Consider the following 18,003-nt stretch of genomic DNA (forward strand, 5'->3'; position numbering starts at 1 on the left):
ACTTGTTAAAATATTCAGAAATATTGGTTTGGCGGTCCGGATAAAAATGCAAAACGGGCCGGATGTGGCCTGCGGACCGTAAAATGCCCAGATCTACTTTAGTTGTTTCGAAAACTCAATCCTTGAAGTCTGTGTTAAAAAGTCAATAATTGAACAAATTACATTTGTAACGCAAAATGAGACTATCCTTGAGTCCTTGAAACTGTATCTTTAGAAATTGAAATGATTAAATAACAATATATGTAGTCTCTTGTTATACTCTACTGGGGATTTAAAAAAAAAAAAAAAAAAAAAACAAGCTGCACAGTGTGGCTTGAATGCTTGTTAATCTTTTTTTTTTGTTAATCTTTTCTATGGCGGTTCTCCTCTTCAACCACTAGAGGTCAGAATCTGGTCATGAAATAATGTGCGTTGCGCTTCGAGTATTTGTTCTTGAGTTTAATCACTTAAGTCTAGCTCAGAGGTACTTAACCTTGTTGCAGGTACTGAACCCCACCAGCTTCATATGTGCTTTCACCGTACCCTTCTTCATTAGAAAAATAATAAATAGAACAAAACCAGCAAAACATGATTTTCACACAAAAACAGTTAGGACGCTGACTCCCATCCCATTCTGTTATACACGTGAATCCATATTGTACATATTGCTCGACATAATAAGTATGAACAGATTAATAAATCAGGAAAGAATTCGCACGACGCTGCGTCACGACAGTCACAAGTTGACTTCACAGATAGGCCAAGCTATGGAGTGTGATCACCTGCGGCCAGTGTCGGCCCAGCATGGCACGTCATCACGTATTTATGCGTCGGGCGTGCTGCACGACCTCCGCCGAACCGCTGAGACTGACTCACCAAACCCCTGGGGTTCGATCGAACCCAGGTTAAGAACCACTGCTCTAGATACTAGACGAGTGCATCGCCTGTCTTGATGATGGGAGATTGTATGTCTAAAATATAAGCAGTCTGCATAGGCTAACAATCAGATAGACTATTGGATTACATTGTAGCGTTTTAGTCAGAAAAAACACTTGATTGACAGTAAAACATCCGTTTGATAAGCAATAGCTGTTGTTGGCCACAGCCACCCCACACAAGCCCGCAATACAACTGACTGTTCCCCCTCAATTCCAGGTAAAAAAAAAAAAAACAGAATTCCTTGCACCCCAAACCACACCCCAAAAATTCCCAGCAACCCAAAAACCACAGAGAAACAAACATCAACATAAACCCCAACATTCCTGACTCGCTACAATATTTACTAAATGTAAATGTCTCAGTCGAAAAATGGAAAAAAAAAAAAAAAAAGCTATTAAGCAATAGGTGAACAAAATCTTTGGTAATACCAAATAACTCACACTGCACCATTGGGAATAGATGGATGGCTTTTCAGATTGAGCAATGATTTGATTGATTAATATAACATTTGTTAAAAAAAATAAATGAACAAGATAAAATAAACTGGGTAATGGTGGGTGAGGATGGGACTGCATGTATTTAGCATTGAGACCTGTCATTCTTATTTCGCTCATGGATTTCACAAGGTTAAACATCATAATTGCACTTCAACAATCAAAGAAGTGTTTCAAGTTAAAGACATAGGTGTGAAAAGGCCTTTTGTGCGTAACATGGGAAACACTCGGCTCCGAGCTCAGCTTACTGGCATGACCCCGTACCGTGATCAGCATTTGTTTACATAGTGAAAAGCAGCTTTGTTGTTCAAGGATACGGCGACATGAAGCACTAATCCTGGAAGACTTTATGCCGCTGCAGCAGCTGATCTTTACGTGCGCTAGTAGCCACAGGTTAAGGTCACCAGCAAGGATTCCACTCCAACGTTGACATTTCATACACATTACCAGTGAGTTCGCAAGGCTGTATGGAGGGCCGGGAAATATCACATTTTCATATTAATACAATAGAAACACCTTATTACATATAACTAGGAACAACGGAGAAAGAAGATTGGGAAATTTTTGGTAAACATGCTCTTAAAAACCTGTGAATTATGTTAAGGTTTGTTGTGGTATGTGCTTATATCTCTTGGAGGAGCATTTTACTGATTGAATTATTACAAATAAATGAGCATCCAATTTAAATTTAAACATAACAAGCTACATGTGGCTTCTTGAAATCATATATGTTGTCTAAAACAATGGCGTTTCTCAATTTTAATGCACATTATTCATGTCCTGCATTGATGATATGTAAGTTAAGTCGCATCAGATTTTATCAAATCGCAGTTGTCATGAGCATGACATTTTCCACAATACCAACAGTCATCCATGAGTGAGCAGTCGGGAACTCCAGTGCGGAAGACACTGCCTTTTTTTTTTTTTTACCAGCACAGAAACCTCAGCTCAATGAGGGTGGCCTTCTGCCTCGACCAGTTAGGCAGGAAAAAGAGACAGAAAGACGGAGAAAGAGTGTGATAATGATAGTGATACTAATACTAACAGTAATGTTGACTGTTATATGGTAATAGCTGAAATGATGTGTTAATAGTTTTAATATTCATTACAGAAATAACAAAGTTGACACTAACCTGTGTGACAACTTCAATTATGTATGTTATTGAATGAATGCTTGGTTTATCATGCTTGTTGAGTTCACAACAAGGAACTGTTTGAGCAGTGAGGTGAATTTGAAATCTCCAAATAAAAGGAAGAATGCTGACCTTGATTCGCCAGTGATACGAGTCAGATGGTCGTCTGAAAGAAACCCGATGCTCCCGAGGAGCGTTTGGAAAGAGCGTAAAGTGAAGGCTTTCCCAGGAACACAGGTGCTCGATCGATTTGTGGCGGTAAGTTAACGTGGAAAGTAAACCAGAACCTGTGAGTACCATAGTATACTGCTAAAGTAAGGCCTCCAGCGCCAAGACACTTCACTTTAGTTGCATTGTGTGATAAAGACAACTCAAATAAAAGAAAATAGTTTAAATGTGTGAGTTAATTTTCAGCCAAAAAGAGAACGCTGGCAAGAAAACAGGCCCATTATTGTGTCTGAGGGGAGATAACCATGTGGCGGCAGACTCATAATATCATAGCAGAAGCATTTTTGAGAAACTTGTTGCACACCTGTGTCTCTGTGTGCGTCAGACCTGAAGAAGGACAAAAACATACCCCGATTAGACCTTCAGTGGGAATATGTCGGCATGTTACCTCCCAGGGACGGGCTGCAAAATAATGAAAACATGAATTCATATTTCCCCTGTTTTGCCTTTTCCAGTTTCAGGTCAACAGTTACGGCTTTGTTTCTGTTTTACCCTTATGCTATTTACACACACACACACACACACGCACGCAAACACACACACACACACACACACACACACACACACACACACACACACACACACACACACTCACACACATATATGGCTTTGCTAAATCCTGGTGGAGGTGTTTATGTTTTTGCTCACATCTCAGATTATAGGTGGAGACTAATGCTGAAAACACATGCTTCATGCAAGCTTAACCCCAATAAATTAACACGTGTGCAAAACAGAAAAATAGGCAAATATAGGCAAGGGGCCAAATGTCAACAGGATTTCTCACACACATGTACACACACACGAGTTGCACGGACAAAAACAATCATTACAACAATAGTGATTAGAGGCTTACCCTTAAATCTACAATATCTGCTTGTTTAAAGGGGGTTGATATGCTCACTATGAAGGGGTTAAAGCCGGCCCCTCATCCGAACACTCCAATTCAAACTTGCCACTGAGGCAATCTGCTTGTTGGGAGATTATGAAAAAAAAACAATCCAAGTGCGTGTTTAGTGTGTGGGTGGGGGGGGGGGGGGGATCCACACGGGTGTGATCCTGCTCTGCTCTGCACAGACATGACTAATGATCACGGAGATCACAGGGAGAATTACGAGTATAATTACCGAGATGATCCAATGAACAGATGTCCGCAAGTTTCCTCTTGTCATCTAGCAGGCCCTTCACAGGAGCCCCTGTGGTCTGCTGCTCTGTTCCAGCGTAATGAACACCGAGAAGGTTTTAATTTTATTATTTTATTTTATTTTTTTTACATCTTAAATCAAGCGCGGAAGGGAAACGCACTTGGCGGGGCTGCAGGGCCTACAGGGGAATCCAGACGGTGGCAGCATTTCTGCAGAATGTCGTCGAACCCAAGCGACGTTTGTTTTGGCCCTTTTTTTTTCTTCCTCTCTTTGAGATGGCTGTTCTTGTCGTCTTGAGCTGAAAACTCAATAAATAAGCAGGGAAGCGCATCGGACTCGTAAATATATCAACACCCATGAATCAAGGTCGTCCTTCTTCATTTGTTTGTTTTTCTCTTGCGCCAGCGACTGGATTACCGTAACACACATAGAAGACGGTAAACATAAAAACGGTAAAGGGTGCTGTTTGAGATCAGAATCGAAAATTTCCAGTCGTAGCGGAAATGCACACAGGTTTATAAATAGGTCACAACACTCCTTATATAACAATCGGGACGTCACAGTTGTTTACAGTACTCTACCGGATGCATGAATGATTTACAATCCAGTATTCTTATGCGCATTACAAAATTCGCAGTCACCAAACGCCTCATTTCGGACTGTCAATCACGAAATAATGATATATGTTTTTGAAAAAAAAAGAAAAAATAGAATCTATTTGAAATGTGAATTACATCACCTGAATAAGAAATAAAAATGTGCTTTCAACGTCGGGGAGTTTTTGTGTGGGACATAATACTGTGTTTATTCCGTCAATTTTTATTTATCCGTTGAAGAGAAAGGGGGGGGTTACTCGTTTTGAATGATGGAATCCACCAATGGGAAGCGCCGGAGCCGTTTGATGGACAGGCGCGCCTCCGTGAGAAGCGTCAACGAGAAGGGGGCGGAGTATAGACGCTTTGAAGGATGGAATCCACCAATGGGAAGCGCCGGAGCCCTATGATGGACAGGCGCGCCTCTTCTCCGTGAGAAGCGTTCCAAGAGAACAAGGGGGGAGGTGGGGGCGGAGCTTCCCTGCTATGAATGCTTTGATCTACCAATAGGAATCGCCGGAGCCCTTTGATGGACAGACGCGCCTCTTCTCCGTGAGAAGCGCTCGAAGAGAACGAGGGGGAGGTGGGGGCGGAGCTTTCCTGTTTTGAATGCTTTGATCTACCAATGGGAATCGCCGGAGCCTTTTGATGGACAGACGCGCCTCTTCTCCGTGAGAAGCGTTCGAAGAGAAGGAGGGGGAGGTGGGGGCGGAGCTTTCCTGCTTTGAATGCTTTGATCTACCAATAGGAAAAGGGGGAGCCCTTTGATGGACAGGCACGCCTCCCCGGGTGAAGCCCCGCCCCCCTATGACTCGGTTGTTTTAGTCTGTTTTTAGCGCGGCGGCCAGCGGCGTCACATGTTGTTTTTCTCCGGGACCGGAACCGCGTCGCACCGCACCGCTGCTGCTGCGGGCGCCCCGCAAACACGGACATGGATTAAAAAAAACACAAATTTTGCATTCAAACCCGCACCGATCGAATCCTCCGATTTAGGAGACCCCTCCTCCCCTCGCTTATCTGACAGTGAGCCCGGATGGCCAGCCCTCCGGCCCCGGGGGGCCCCCTGCTCCCCAGGACGAGCGGCGTGAAGAAGTGCGGCTACCTGCGGAAGCAGAAGCACGGACACCGGCGCTTCTTCGTGCTGCGGGAGGCCACCGAGAGCCGCCCGGCGCGTCTGGAGTACTACGAAAGCGAGAAGAAATGGAAGAATAAGTCTGCAGCGAAGCGGGTGATAACTTTGGACTCCTGCCTGTGCGTCAACAAGAGGGCCGACGCCAAGCACAAGCACCTGGTCGCCCTCTACACCAAGGACGAGTACTTCGCCGTGGCTGCAGACAACGAGCAGGAGCAAGAGAGTTGGTACGAGGTCCTGACGGATCTCATCGCAGAGGGCAAGGTGTACGACAGCCCGGCTTCGACCTCCTCACTGGTGGGCTTTGAGGAGGCAAGCGAGGGCCTTGCTTCTTCTGCCACCGCTTACAAGGAGGTGTGGCAGGTCAACCTCAAGGCCAAGGGCTTGGGTCAGGTGAAGAACCTCACCGGGGTGTACAGGCTGTGTTTGTCCGGGCGTAACATCAGCTTCGTCAAGTTGAACTCGGACACGGCCGCGGTGAAGCTGCAGCTCATGAACATCCGCAGATGCGGCCACTCGGACAGCTTCTTCTTCATCGAGGTGGGCCGCTCGGCCGTCACCGGGCCCGGTGAGTTTTGGATGCAGGCCGAGGACTCCGTGGTGGCGCAGAATATCCACGAGACCATCCTGGAAGCCATGAAGGCCATGAAGGAGCTGTCGGAGTTCAGGCCGCGGAGCAAAAGCCAATCGGCCAGCACCAACCCCATCTCCGTGCCCACCCGGCGGAACCTCAACAACCTGCCGCCGAGCCAGACGGGCCTGGTGAGGAGATCCAGGACGGACAGTACGGCCGCCACGTCGCCGGGGAGGAAGTTCACATCCTGTCGGATCAGAACGGCGAGCGAGGGCGACGGGAGCGTGACGCGGCCCTTGTCCATGTCCATATCTGTCAACGGCAGTCCCACGAGCCCGGAGTCTGGGCTTCACTTCATCAGATCCCACACCCTGAGCAGCGGGCGCACCTGCAGGATGCTGGACTCCTCATCCAACCTGCACCACAGCCTGTCCATGCCGGCATCCAACTCCCCTCCGTCCATCTCGAGCCCAATCAGCATGTCCCCGAGAGTGGGGGCCGGCGTCTCCACCCCCGACAAGGCCAGACGGCCCTTCAGCTGCAGCGCCTCCATCTCTGGCTCCCTCAGCGACACGGGCTTCATGCTGTGTGACGATTACAGCTCCAGCCCGGGGGAACCCAAGTATCTCCCCTTGACCCGCAGTGACACCCCAGACTCGCTGTCCAGCACGCCTCCGTCGCGAGACATCGGTGACCCCTGTGGCTACATGATAATGGAAGGGGCCAACGGGGGCCGGTCCAGGGCCGGGGGTGAAAGCCTGGCCTTCGACAAAGCTTACAGAAAGCGGACGTACTCCCTCACCACTCCCCGTCAGCAGAAGGTGGTGACGCCCCTGTCCTCTGCTTCCCTGGACGAGTACACGCTCATGAGGATGACCCACGATGGCCATAACTCCGCCTCGCCCAAAGTGTGCTACCCCGAAGACTACGGCGACATCGAGATCGGCTCTTCTAGGAGCTCCAGCAGTAACCTCGGCGACGACGGCTACATGCCCATGACCCCGGGTGTGGTGCACCAGCAGGGTAACGCGGACAACTACGTGCCGATGAGCCCCATGTGCGTCTCGGCGCCGAAGCAGATCGTGAACCCCCGGGTTCATCCCCAAGCAGCCGCCGGCAGAGGTTACAAGACCAGCTCCCCCTGCAGCGTCTCTCTGGAGGACAACGGCTACATGAGGATGTGGTGCAGCTCCAAATCCTCCGTGGACAGCCCCGACAGGCACGGCGAATACATGAACATGTCACCAGGTAACCCGCCTCCGCCCCAGACCCCCCCTGACTACTTCGTCAGCATGCTGGCAAGCGAACCGTCATCGATGAGGCCATCCTTCCAGACTGGCTCTCTAACTCTTCCGGCCAAACCCCAGGCCTCCAAGACTGAAGATACCAGCCAGTATGTATTGATGAGCCCTCAGAGTTCAAGGCAGAGGGCAGGAGAGTCGGACTACTACTCCGTGATGCAGCCGTCGGGGGCGCAGACCTTACCATTGAGCCCTTCTGTGCCCTCCCCGGTCCGGCATGGACGGGCAGAGACCCTCCCCTACCGAGGGCGGCTGGGCCGACCCAACAGGCTCTCCCTGGACACCCTCAGGACCCTTCCTAGCATGAATGAACACCCCATGCCCGGAGAGCCCCGGAGCCCAGGGGAGTACATCAACATCGATTTCAGCAGCTCCAGGTTCTCGCCGCCCTCCACCGAGAGCCAGCCCTCATCGCTGGGTTCAAGTGGCGGCGACAGCGGCGGTCCAAGGAGATCCTGTCTGGCAGACTACATAAACCTGCAGCTGGGATCGCGCTCGCCCAAGGAGGCCGATGCTCCCGCTGGGCGTCTGGACGCACTGCCAGAGCTGTCCATGTGCTCCTGTGCAGAGGAGGACGGATTGTACAGCCTTGGGAGCGACAAAGGGTCGCAGGGTGACGAGGTGAAAAACGACTACACTGACATGACGTTCGGGACGGCGGACTCACCGCCACAGTTTGCGCCTCACAACTCAGCCAGGTATGTCTTTTTCTATGCTGTCAGGTTTAATTGTCAGTATGGTAAGCATAAAAGACGTAAAACCTGTTGATGGCGGTGATCACTAATGAAAGGAGGCAGAATTGGTGTTACAGTTGAGAAACTGGGTCTGTCAAGTAATTATTAAAAAAATGTTAATTTATTTTACCAATATTGCAACATACAGACCATTTCTCATTCTGTATTTTGAATTTACAGCGGCCAGAGTAGCAGAGCGCAGAGGCTTTCCCTGGAGGACCAGGAAGTCCCCAAAAGCATCGGCGTCTTCCTGCTCGGGGCGACCCCGTCCGCCATGGTGGACCCAGACTGCTCGGCCAAGGTGATCCGTGCCAATCCGCAGGGACGCCGGCGCCACAGCTCCGAGACCTTCTCCTCCACAGCCACAGTGACCCCTGTTTTCCCGTCCTTCGCCCGCGGAGAGGCGATGAAGAGGCACAGCTCCGTGGAAAACATTTCCTCCCGGAGCAGCGAGGGCTCCGACGAGGAGTATGGCAGCCCCGTCAACCGCCAGAGCTCGGCCGGTTACCCCAACGGGTTGAACTACATTGCCTTGAACCTGCTGGACAATCGGGCTGTGGAGAAATGCGAGGACCTTGTTGGCTTCAAACCCACCAGCAGCTGCAAAGGGGGCATCAATGGATTACACAGCACGCCGTATGTCTGTTTAGGTTTCAAAGAAGCTGCAACCACTGCCAAAGGTGAGTCGGGTTGGTTTTGAATGCCCTCACAGCTTCATGAGATGGCCTGGTTATGAAAGATGAGAGCGGCTCTGCCGTTGGGAAAAAAAAAATGAATTCAAATTCCAACGGTCATTGCATTTCAAATGAAGTACGTGGTACTAATGGTGCGTTCACATGCTCCACTTAAAATCCCACTTCTAGGTCGGCAGTTTTTTTTGTGCTCATAATTCTCCCTATGTTGATAATAACAGGTTGATGGTGCAAGGGAACAGTTGCACTTTTTCTGCAGATTTGTTTTTTTTTTTTTTTTTTTTTCTTGTTATTCCCACCGCCGTCATGTAACAGAAGCAACGTTTCTGACTGTAAGTGAACGCAGCACAGGGCTGCTGTGGAACGTGACCGGGGCTGAGCGCGGTGAAGTAAACAAGCACCATGACAGAGCAGGGTAAGCTGCCTCTGCTCCTGTTGTGGGCTGCAAATACCAAAAGTACACAAGTGGATTTTCCGCATTCCAGCCGGTCCTTATTATGAATCAGTTGTTTTTACAGAATAAGCTGAAGATACATCACAAATCCCCAGATATTAATGTAATACAACCCCAAACTGTCAAGTTGCCTAATTGTCTCTGCAGCTTCCTGTCAGCCGTCCTTTCACGCCGAGCATTTCCGTCCGCCGTTTTTCACTGGGGTAGGCATTAGGTTGTGTTGCAAATTAATGTGACCCCCCACGTCCTCGCCATCCTGCCGATCGATAACGTGCCCTGGTATCTCCCCGGGAGCAAAGTAGAGGTCTGCCCCAGCACAGGATGCGGTGTAAACAGAAAACGATGGCAGAGGGTTTGACGCTAACACTGAGTGTGACTTTTACGTGACCATTCTCAAGTGTTTTGCAAGCACATAGAGGTAGGCGGTGGCAGTTGATGGAGTGAGTGTGTGTGTGTGTGTGTGTGTGTGTGTGCGTCCTTGTAGCCGGAGAGCAAAAACAACAAAGTGGGCGAGGTGCTATGCGGCCATCAGGTAACTGGATGTCACGGTCCACATTCCTGGCAGAGAGAGGTTTAAAAAGTTGCTGCGAGAGGTGCCTGTTTTTGTCTCAGCTCATTTGAATAGAATCCCTTTTCGGTTTTGATTTTACAACACGACTTCCCTGTGCGTGAACGAAAACAGGATTGGTACGTTATTTATCATATGGAAGTACCGAGGTTATTCCCCTAAATTGAATTGGTGGCTTTTTGTCCGAGGTGCACGCGGTCGGCTGCAAAATAGGCATTTAGCTAATGATGCTTCCCCGCAGCTTTATGGAAATTGAATTTACAGGAAAAAAGGAGGACATGTGCCTGCTTGTTGTTTTTTCTATGTAGGTCCGTGCTGCACTCCTCACTCGCACGTGCGCTCGTGTTGTGATGGAGTGCAAATATTTATGTGGCACTAATAAATCTTGTTTGATGTAATTGACCCGGGCGAGGGAAGGGAAGGAGTCGAGCACATACATGTGGACACATGACGGCGGGTGTTTGTTTTCCCCTCTGGAGGTGCTTTTTTTTCTTTTTTTCCCCCCTCATCGCTGTAGCCTGTATCCATGACCACTTGGCAGGGAGGTAGCGAGTCGCCTGTTATGTTTTCCATCGCTGCCTGCCTGACAGTGTGAGAGCGAATGAATGCGTGCATAATGGGACAGGATGGCACGTGCACTCTGGCGCTCTTCTGCCTCATTAGGCTGTTCAGTTAGCAGAAGTAAGACAAGCAGAGGAGGGGGATGGAGGCGGAGCGCAGCATTGTGTACTTGGTAGAAAGAGGTGGCGAAACGCTTTCGTTTTTTAAGGTTTTCAACAAACAAAGTCATTGGCGAGGCCTTTTTTTTTTTTTTTTTTTTTTTGTTAGTGGAGGTGCACGCTGGGAGCGCGGGCGCCTGCAGACCACGTTGCTTGTTTACTGAGCACTCTGTGCGGCGAGGGAGGGGTGAGGGAGGTCAAACTGTGCTACGGGGCTCTGGCGCCGGGCCCCGCCGGAGAAGGGCTTTGATTTCGTGTTTATCGAGACGTCACGCTGGGGCCCCAGACGGCGTGCCCGGCCGGACACGAAACTATGCAGGTTTTCATTCCGGCGAGACACCTCCGTGCTTTGACTCCACTGATTTAGTTTCTCCTCTCGCTTTTACACCCAAGTCAGGCAGAACGTGGCCGTATCTCTCGACCCAGATGGATACGATTCCGTTCGTAAGGTTTCGACGTCCGCCGCGAGGATCAGAAGTTGTGTTTACGTCCCGCTCCCGTCAGCGGCCCACGTGACCGAGAGCTTGTGTTTACCTCCGCTCTCGCCCCGAGCCGCCGGTCTCCTCCCGTGCCGTCGGCTCGCCACAGCTCAGCCAGGTGGATGTTCTGTACCAGACCCAGATTAGCCAAGTCAGCTGTCTCTGTTTCCACCTCGCAGTCTGACTAATAACTTTATCAGACGGCGACAAGGCCTAGGCTTCCTCTCTGATGAGTCAAAGGGAGATGATTCTTACCGTGAGTTGGCGTCGGTTCCCTAATAGTGGATATTTAAGGGCCTGGTGGCTGGTTTTGTTTTTTTTGTCTGATTTAGTTCTGTAACGGAATACAAGGAGTCAGGTTAACAATACTGGCTTGGCATGTGGCCGGAGGGCTTAATGGGAAACTTCATTCTACCCACATGACTGCTGAATTAAATTGAGAGACACAAAGTCATCACAACCCTCGCTGCGACGAAGCCCCATTTAAAATCTCAACTTACTCAGCGCGCTGCTATAAATCGCGCTCGAATTGAATCCTGGCACGGTCCGAGGTCCAGGTGGGGGTGACGCAAGATGAGCTCCCCCTCCAGCTGAGCACGTCGGGTGGACAGGAGCTCCAGAGTTGGTCATCGGACAAAATAGAATCACAGATTATCCAAAAAGGTAGTCCAGCCTGCAGGCATGACCCGAATGTTGGTGTTTGTAAACTGAACAGGAAGGTGGTGTTGGTTGTTGTTGTTGTTGTTGTTGTTGCTGCTTCAAACTTCATTCCAGATGTGTATTTTGGACTCTAGATTGCAGATGTGAGCTTCTAAAAACAGCCGGAAGACAAAACCGTGCCCTCCCCACCCCCACTTGCAATCGAGGACACCACAAGCGACTGCCTCTGACCACATAATTGAGAACGGGTTGCGAGAAAACAAGCCATACGTTACAAAGAACGCTCGGCGCCAACATTTTGAAATGGCGCGTTTAGCACTCGGAGGAAATGACGACGGACATCGCCATTCATGCAAAAGTAGCGCTCGGTCTCCAACGTGGGGAGGAGCTGTGCAGCGTTATCGGCAGATGGAGGCCGACGGTGTGTGTGTGTGTGTGTGTGGGTTTGGAGGTAAGGGAACAGAATGTGGGGCTTTAACACCTGCCCCTTATCTCTGCCTTCACACACTTGCAAAGACTTATTGCCCAGCTCATGCAAAGATTGGCACAGAATCATGCACACCAGTATATATTTTTGTTCGTGCGTACACACACACACACACACACATCCTCACACGCATTTCTACCTACTCACTATCCCTCTGCTAATGACATCCACGCCATCTGCCGCACCCACAGGCTGCACAGAACATGGCCATCAGCAGTGAGTGCATGTGTGTGTGATTCATGGGCCAGATTAGAGGCATTCGTGTCTATCCCACTCTCAAATCCCGCTTCTCCTTCTCTTAACGTCATTCACTCGCCGTTGTTGGTGGTGATGTCACCGTGAGGATGATTATCCAGAGGCACCCCGGCAACTGCGAGCGCTGGTTACATATAACTGTCGCACACACTTCAAGTCATATATGTTCATGCACTCTCCGATGTAGGAAGTGCAGCGAGCGAAAGAGGTCTACTGGCACAGCCATGCATCTCTAACTCGCTCCAAGCGACTCTGAGCATGCTCAGTGGAGGGCAGGGAGTGTTTACGGAGGGAGACTCACGCAGTCCATTCAGGCTTTCTCCTCACTCTGCTCTTTTTCTGTTTTTGTGCTTTTCCCTGCTTTCATAAGCTCTCTCGCAGGGATATGCATGCATGCGCGTGCGTGTGTGTGCATTCATCTAAAACGTAGCCGAATATCGTTACACAGCTAAAATTCACACATGCCACATTTGAATGTAATATCTGCCAAAAAAGAACAGTTTCAACGCCCGCCGCCTAATTCTCCAAATCGACGCATCTGACCCCTGCCCGCGTGCACGCCCGTGCCTGCAACGGGCCGCTAAATAGTTTATTATACATCTTCCTCGAATCGCCTCTGACGCTGCCATCGCGCAAAACACCCGATGCAGGAAATCCAGAAATGCCATGTTACTTGATATATAAAGAACAAACATGCACACGTAACACTGCAGGGCTCTTGTGTCAGAGTTTCCAGGCAGTGTGTGTGTGTCATGGCATTGGGAGGAGGGGGGCTAAAGTAGGCCGGGATGTTCCAGACAGAAGCGTTAGCTGCGAGATAACTGCATGGCCAGCGTTCCCCACATTTAGCCAGCCACGGCTCCAGATGAGATTATAGCCTCTGCAGGCGAGATTAGACGGCCAGGGGTAGATCAGGAACAGGCAGCAACTACTACTCTCCCAGCAGCTGGGGGAATACTTAGCCCAAGGTGTGTAAGGGCAATGGGTCCGTGCAGTTTGGGCTGGAAGCTCAATCACAGATTCATCAGAGGAGCGGGGTCACCAAATGTATTTTCCTCTCCGCTCCCCCATTCTTAAAAGATACCACAGACCTTTTCGAACCGGTGTAGGTGATGGCATTCAAGTCAAACTTTGCTCATTCTCTTTGCAACGCACACTCACGGGAATAAAACACATACAATCGATAGCTGTTACAATTTAAACAACCGGCGACCTGCTGTGTTCCTGCTGCCACTACATGAAGGCTCTCTCCTCAGTGTGTGTCCATAGCAACGCGACAGGAGACCCCCCCCCCCAACCCCCTCTCCGCCATCCCTCTGCATCCCAGATTATGTAATTACAACCATCTCCGACCGCTCCAAGCCTCCCCTCACCCCGCCGCTGCTGCCTTTCAGAGCTTCCCACCGCGGAAAGAGGCACATACAGGAGAGATGGAGATTACAATATACCAAGATGTCCTTAGATTAATTGCTATTAATGTCAAATAATGAAGTGCGGGCGCTCTAAATCGCCCCCGCCCGCCTTGTGTCTGTGTGTGTGTGTGCGTGCGGCACTCGCTGTTCTTGTTTTCGCAGTCCCTGCTTGTTATTGTAGCCGCACAAACACACACACACACACACACTCACACACACGGACGCTAATCTGAGTCTGTGAATGAGTTCACTCTGTACAGTTTAAGACTCCAACAAGTCATGTCTGCTGACTGAATGCTCAGCATTGTCTGTGCCGCACTGGCAAAGGGTCGGGGGGAGGGTGGGAGGGCCGCGGGGGCCTGATAGTGAAAATGAAAATGAAAAACAGACATAAAAAAGAAAAAAAAAAAATGCATACAACCGTCTAAAATGAAAGAAGCTTTTGAGCTCTCGCCTCTCACGTGGAAGCACGGTGTGAAATCTCCAGGTAGGCGTTGGGAGAAAGAGCAACATCTAAGCTGGAACGGTCACATAAAATGGCTTAGAGTCGTTGGAATTCCAAATATTGAGGTGTTAGTGAGCGGCAGCGGTGACTCGGGTCAATGTCTTTAACGGCCCTGGGGTTTGATTCGCGTGACCGCTGAAAAATGCAGTATGAATAGATATTTATAATATTCAGAAATCAGCCATCGTGAGACGGGAAAACCTTAAAAATGGCTTCCGCGGGGCAACTTTTGTTTTCCAGTATACTGCTTGGGTTTACTCATTGTGGGGAATACATTAAGTCTAACGATTGCTCAGAAAAGTAAGATTAAATGAACCAGTCAGAGACTCGATGTGATTAGAATATAAAAAAGGTGAAGTGATTTGATGTTTCCATTAAGCCCCTTTTTTTCCTCTCTTGTCTCTTTCAGACTGAAGGACTCATTGTTCTCTGACTTGGCGCCTTCACCAACCTGCTGCTTGGGAACAACAACAACAACAACAACAAAAAAACTCAACCCTGCCCTTCCACTGGCCTCTGCAACACACACACACTTACACACACACTTGCACGTGCTTCAGAGGAAGGTCACCATCTATGCATGTCGTGAATAGCTGAATGTAGGACAGGTGTGTATGTGTGCGCGTGTGCGAGCGTGCACCAGCGTTTCAGCATTTTCAGAGGCCATTTTTCCTCCGACCTAGAATTTCGACGTGAGCACAGACGCAAAGATAGTCAAACGACAGCGAAACCCGTCACGGTACCCAGATTCTATTTATTTATTTGAGGGTTGTTTATGATTGCCTGTGTGTGCGTGTGTATGTGCGTGCGTGTGTGTGTGTCTGTGCGTGCGTGTGTGTGTGTGTGTGTGTGTGTGTGTGTGTTTTGTGACAGTGTGACCAACCGGCACGTCAGTGAACACTGTAAAAATGAATAAAATCTGCCCGAGGTGGCAGATGTGAGCAAGGATAGCGAAACCTGAAAAGTACACTGAGTACATCACTATATTTAGATGAGATATTTTATTTATTTTTGGAAGACGAATGTCTCATAAGACCCACCGAATGCCTTAATGTCTATACTGTCCTTATGTTTTTTATGAAAGAAGAGATAAAGATTCTATTGCAGTACGTCTGTTTCGGACCTACACCTCTATATTGTTATTCTCCTCTTGTGGATACTTATAAACAAAAAAAAAGCCTAGTTTACCATTACTATATATTATTTCTAAAATGTACATTACAGTGGGGCTGCTTCGGATCTGATTTATCGTATTGGTATTAAAGTATTTTCTTAATAGCTAATTTGTTATTTATTGTAACCTAGTTTTATTTTTTTGTCCAATCCGAAAGCGCTGGACTTACAGAAATATATTTCTAAATGTCTTTTAAGATTCATGCATGTCTTTGTAACTTAGTTCCAACCCCAAGACACCAGGCATCTGAATGCACTGTACCTCCCGTGGTTCCTCAGTCACTCGAGCCTGAAAACCTCACACACTCCTACCTTGAAAGCCTGCGCTTTAGTTCCACGTAGGCGACCAAACCCTCCCTCCCACCCCGCTGTGGTCCTTTTTTTACAGTACAACAATCTAGTATCGGCCAGGACGGAAAGAAGCGCAGAGGCCGATGGCCACATTTGGCGCCATTGGGGAAGTTCACTGGAGAATCAGCTGTCTGGAAATTATAACGAAATGGTAGACAATATGAATAAATTTCAAGATAGTTTGTGTAACAGCTTCTCAGCCGCGGCACGTCGAGCATTTAAAAAATGAAGCCTTTGTGGACCAAAAAAATGTATGCTAATGCTGTATTCGTGCAGCAGCGCAAACCAATTAGTAGTGAGAGAGCGCTTCACCATTATATATGCGAAAATATATGCATATATATATATGAATTGTTAGCGAAAGGTTTTTTCAATCCCATTTGCCACTGGTTAGAGCTGACTCGAAAAAATACACACTGACAACAATGGAATTGATATACAGGACTGTCTCAGAAACTTAGAATATTGTGATGAAGCTCTTTGATCTTCTGTAATGCAATTACGAAAACAAAAATGTGATACATTATGGATTCATTACAAACCAACTGAAATATTGAAAGCCTTTAATATTTTAAGATTGCTGATTATGGCTTACATCTTAAGAAAACGCAAAAATCCTATTTCGTGAAAAAGTAGTTTTTGTTTTTTTAATTGCACTGCAGAAGATAAAGAACTTTATCACAATATTCTAATTATCTGAGACAGGCCTGTATATGTATATATTTCTCCATTGTTTGCTTGTGCTAATGAATATGAAATGGCAGAAAATGCCAAACAGAACCCCATTTGTAAAATTGCGTTCTTAAACCCCCGAAGAGGCCGTTTGTTAAACCCCACGTTTCGACGACAGTTGAATTGCTCCCGTCAGCCCTCCGGTGGGTTTCTACCTAGTAACAATACTTGACGGCCCTCTGCAGACGCGTCAACTCTCCAAGCCGCCCGGCCCGATGGTAGATTGTCAAACCCTCAACCTCATCTGAATGTATCACAAAAGCTGGTGGAAGCAATGCTTTGGATAGAGTTTATAATGCAGAGCTGTACCGTGCAGAGATGTGGTATGTATTTATCTTTAGAGTCTTGTATATTGTGTACATAGAAAAGAGTTTAACTAAAAAATAAAATAATAAGAATAATATTGAAAATAATATTAAAAATACAGAGTACTTAGATTTTACCTATGTTGCAATGATATTCCTGTGTAAAGACTTTGGCTACCAATTTTTCAAGCAGCAACAGGGTGTTTTGGGGTTGTACAGCGTATCGTATGTTTTTGTTTTGTTCCTCCACGGTGTGATTATATGACAAATATTTTATTATAGGACTCTCCTTGCCTTGATGACTCACTTTTACCTAACGGCATATGCAATAGCAACATGAATACAAATCTAGTTTACAACAGTGGAACCAAATTTAACATCGTGTCATTCGTTTCCCTTTTATTTTGGTGAGAGAAAAAAACGACAAAAAAAAAATCTTTTTGCTCCTTCCTCTTTCTGCCAATTTTTTTTTTTTTTTTTCTGTTCTTTTTGTCCCAGAGATCTTGGGTCGCGGCTTTTCTCCGTTTCCCCTTTTGTTCGCGGACAAACTCACGGATCCAACTGGGACTGACTCGGTTTGAATGTGTCGTCGTCTTCCATTGTACATACTTCAATATACTGTTTATTGTGATGCTCACGCGAGATGATTAGAATGATTTATAAATTCTGGTAGTCAAGTATTGCTTTTGTCTGTATTGATTTATGAATAGCAAAACCTACAGAAATAAATGAATTTATTTAAAGAGATGCAACTGTCTTCCTTATTTCATGTACTGAACTTTGTGCTGATTAACATGGATTTAATGCACGGCAGAGCAAAGTCAATTATAAGCAGTCCCTTAAATGGTGTGCATATATTGACTATATTGATTTTATAGAGAAGAAACTACAAAACTACAAATCCCATCATGCCTCTGTCTTGCTAGTATCGTGTTTTTGGCACGGGGTCAAATGGCTTCCTG

General features: G+C 47.6%; 2 protein-coding genes across 4 annotated transcripts in view; one reads left to right on the plus strand and one right to left on the minus strand.

The window, feature by feature from the left end:
• acp2 (acid phosphatase 2, lysosomal) overlaps positions 1 to 4,209 on the minus strand; it is a 14,206-nt gene extending 9,997 nt beyond the window's left edge. Inside the window, exons 1-2 of one of the 3 annotated variants that reach the window (XM_086147974.1) lie at positions 4,076 to 4,209; positions 3,898 to 3,981 (exon numbers count right to left, since the gene is read on the minus strand). In XM_086147974.1, coding sequence (XP_086004100.1) covers positions 3,898 to 3,942 — 45 coding nt within the window. In that variant the 5' untranslated portion in view covers positions 3,943 to 3,981; positions 4,076 to 4,209. Of the gene's footprint in view, positions 1 to 3,897; positions 4,030 to 4,075 lie in introns of those variants that run through there. The other 2 variants (XM_086147975.1, XM_086147973.1) reach the window with 2 other exon arrangements.
• A 1,189-nt stretch (positions 4,210 to 5,398) lies between these two features.
• On the plus strand, positions 5,399 to 17,786 carry LOC147233311 (insulin receptor substrate 2-like). The gene is made up of 3 exons (XM_086147949.1): positions 5,399 to 8,213; positions 8,430 to 8,929; positions 14,890 to 17,786. Exons 1-3 carry the CDS (start codon positions 5,542 to 5,544, stop codon positions 14,892 to 14,894), a joined length of 3,177 nt encoding a protein of 1,058 aa, XP_086004075.1. The 5' UTR covers positions 5,399 to 5,541; the 3' UTR covers positions 14,895 to 17,786.
• Positions 17,787 to 18,003: the final 217 nt, after the last annotated feature.

This window comes from Fistularia commersonii, chromosome 6 (genome assembly GCF_037954325.1).
Source record: "Fistularia commersonii isolate RoL2024-O1a breed Wild chromosome 6, RoL_Fcom_v1.0, whole genome shotgun sequence".
Classification (NCBI taxonomy): domain Eukaryota; kingdom Metazoa; phylum Chordata; class Actinopteri; order Syngnathiformes; family Fistulariidae; genus Fistularia; species Fistularia commersonii.

Excerpts from the sequence above, each read along its gene's own strand:
- LOC147233311 (XM_086147949.1), top strand. The coding sequence starts at position 5,542 with ATGGCCAGCCCTCCGGCCCCGGGGGGCCCCCTGCTCCCCAGGACGAGC. Across the intron at positions 8,214-8,429 it reads GCGCCTCACAACTCAGCCAG|CGGCCAGAGTAGCAGAGCGC; the intron begins GTATGTCTTTTT and ends TTGAATTTACAG.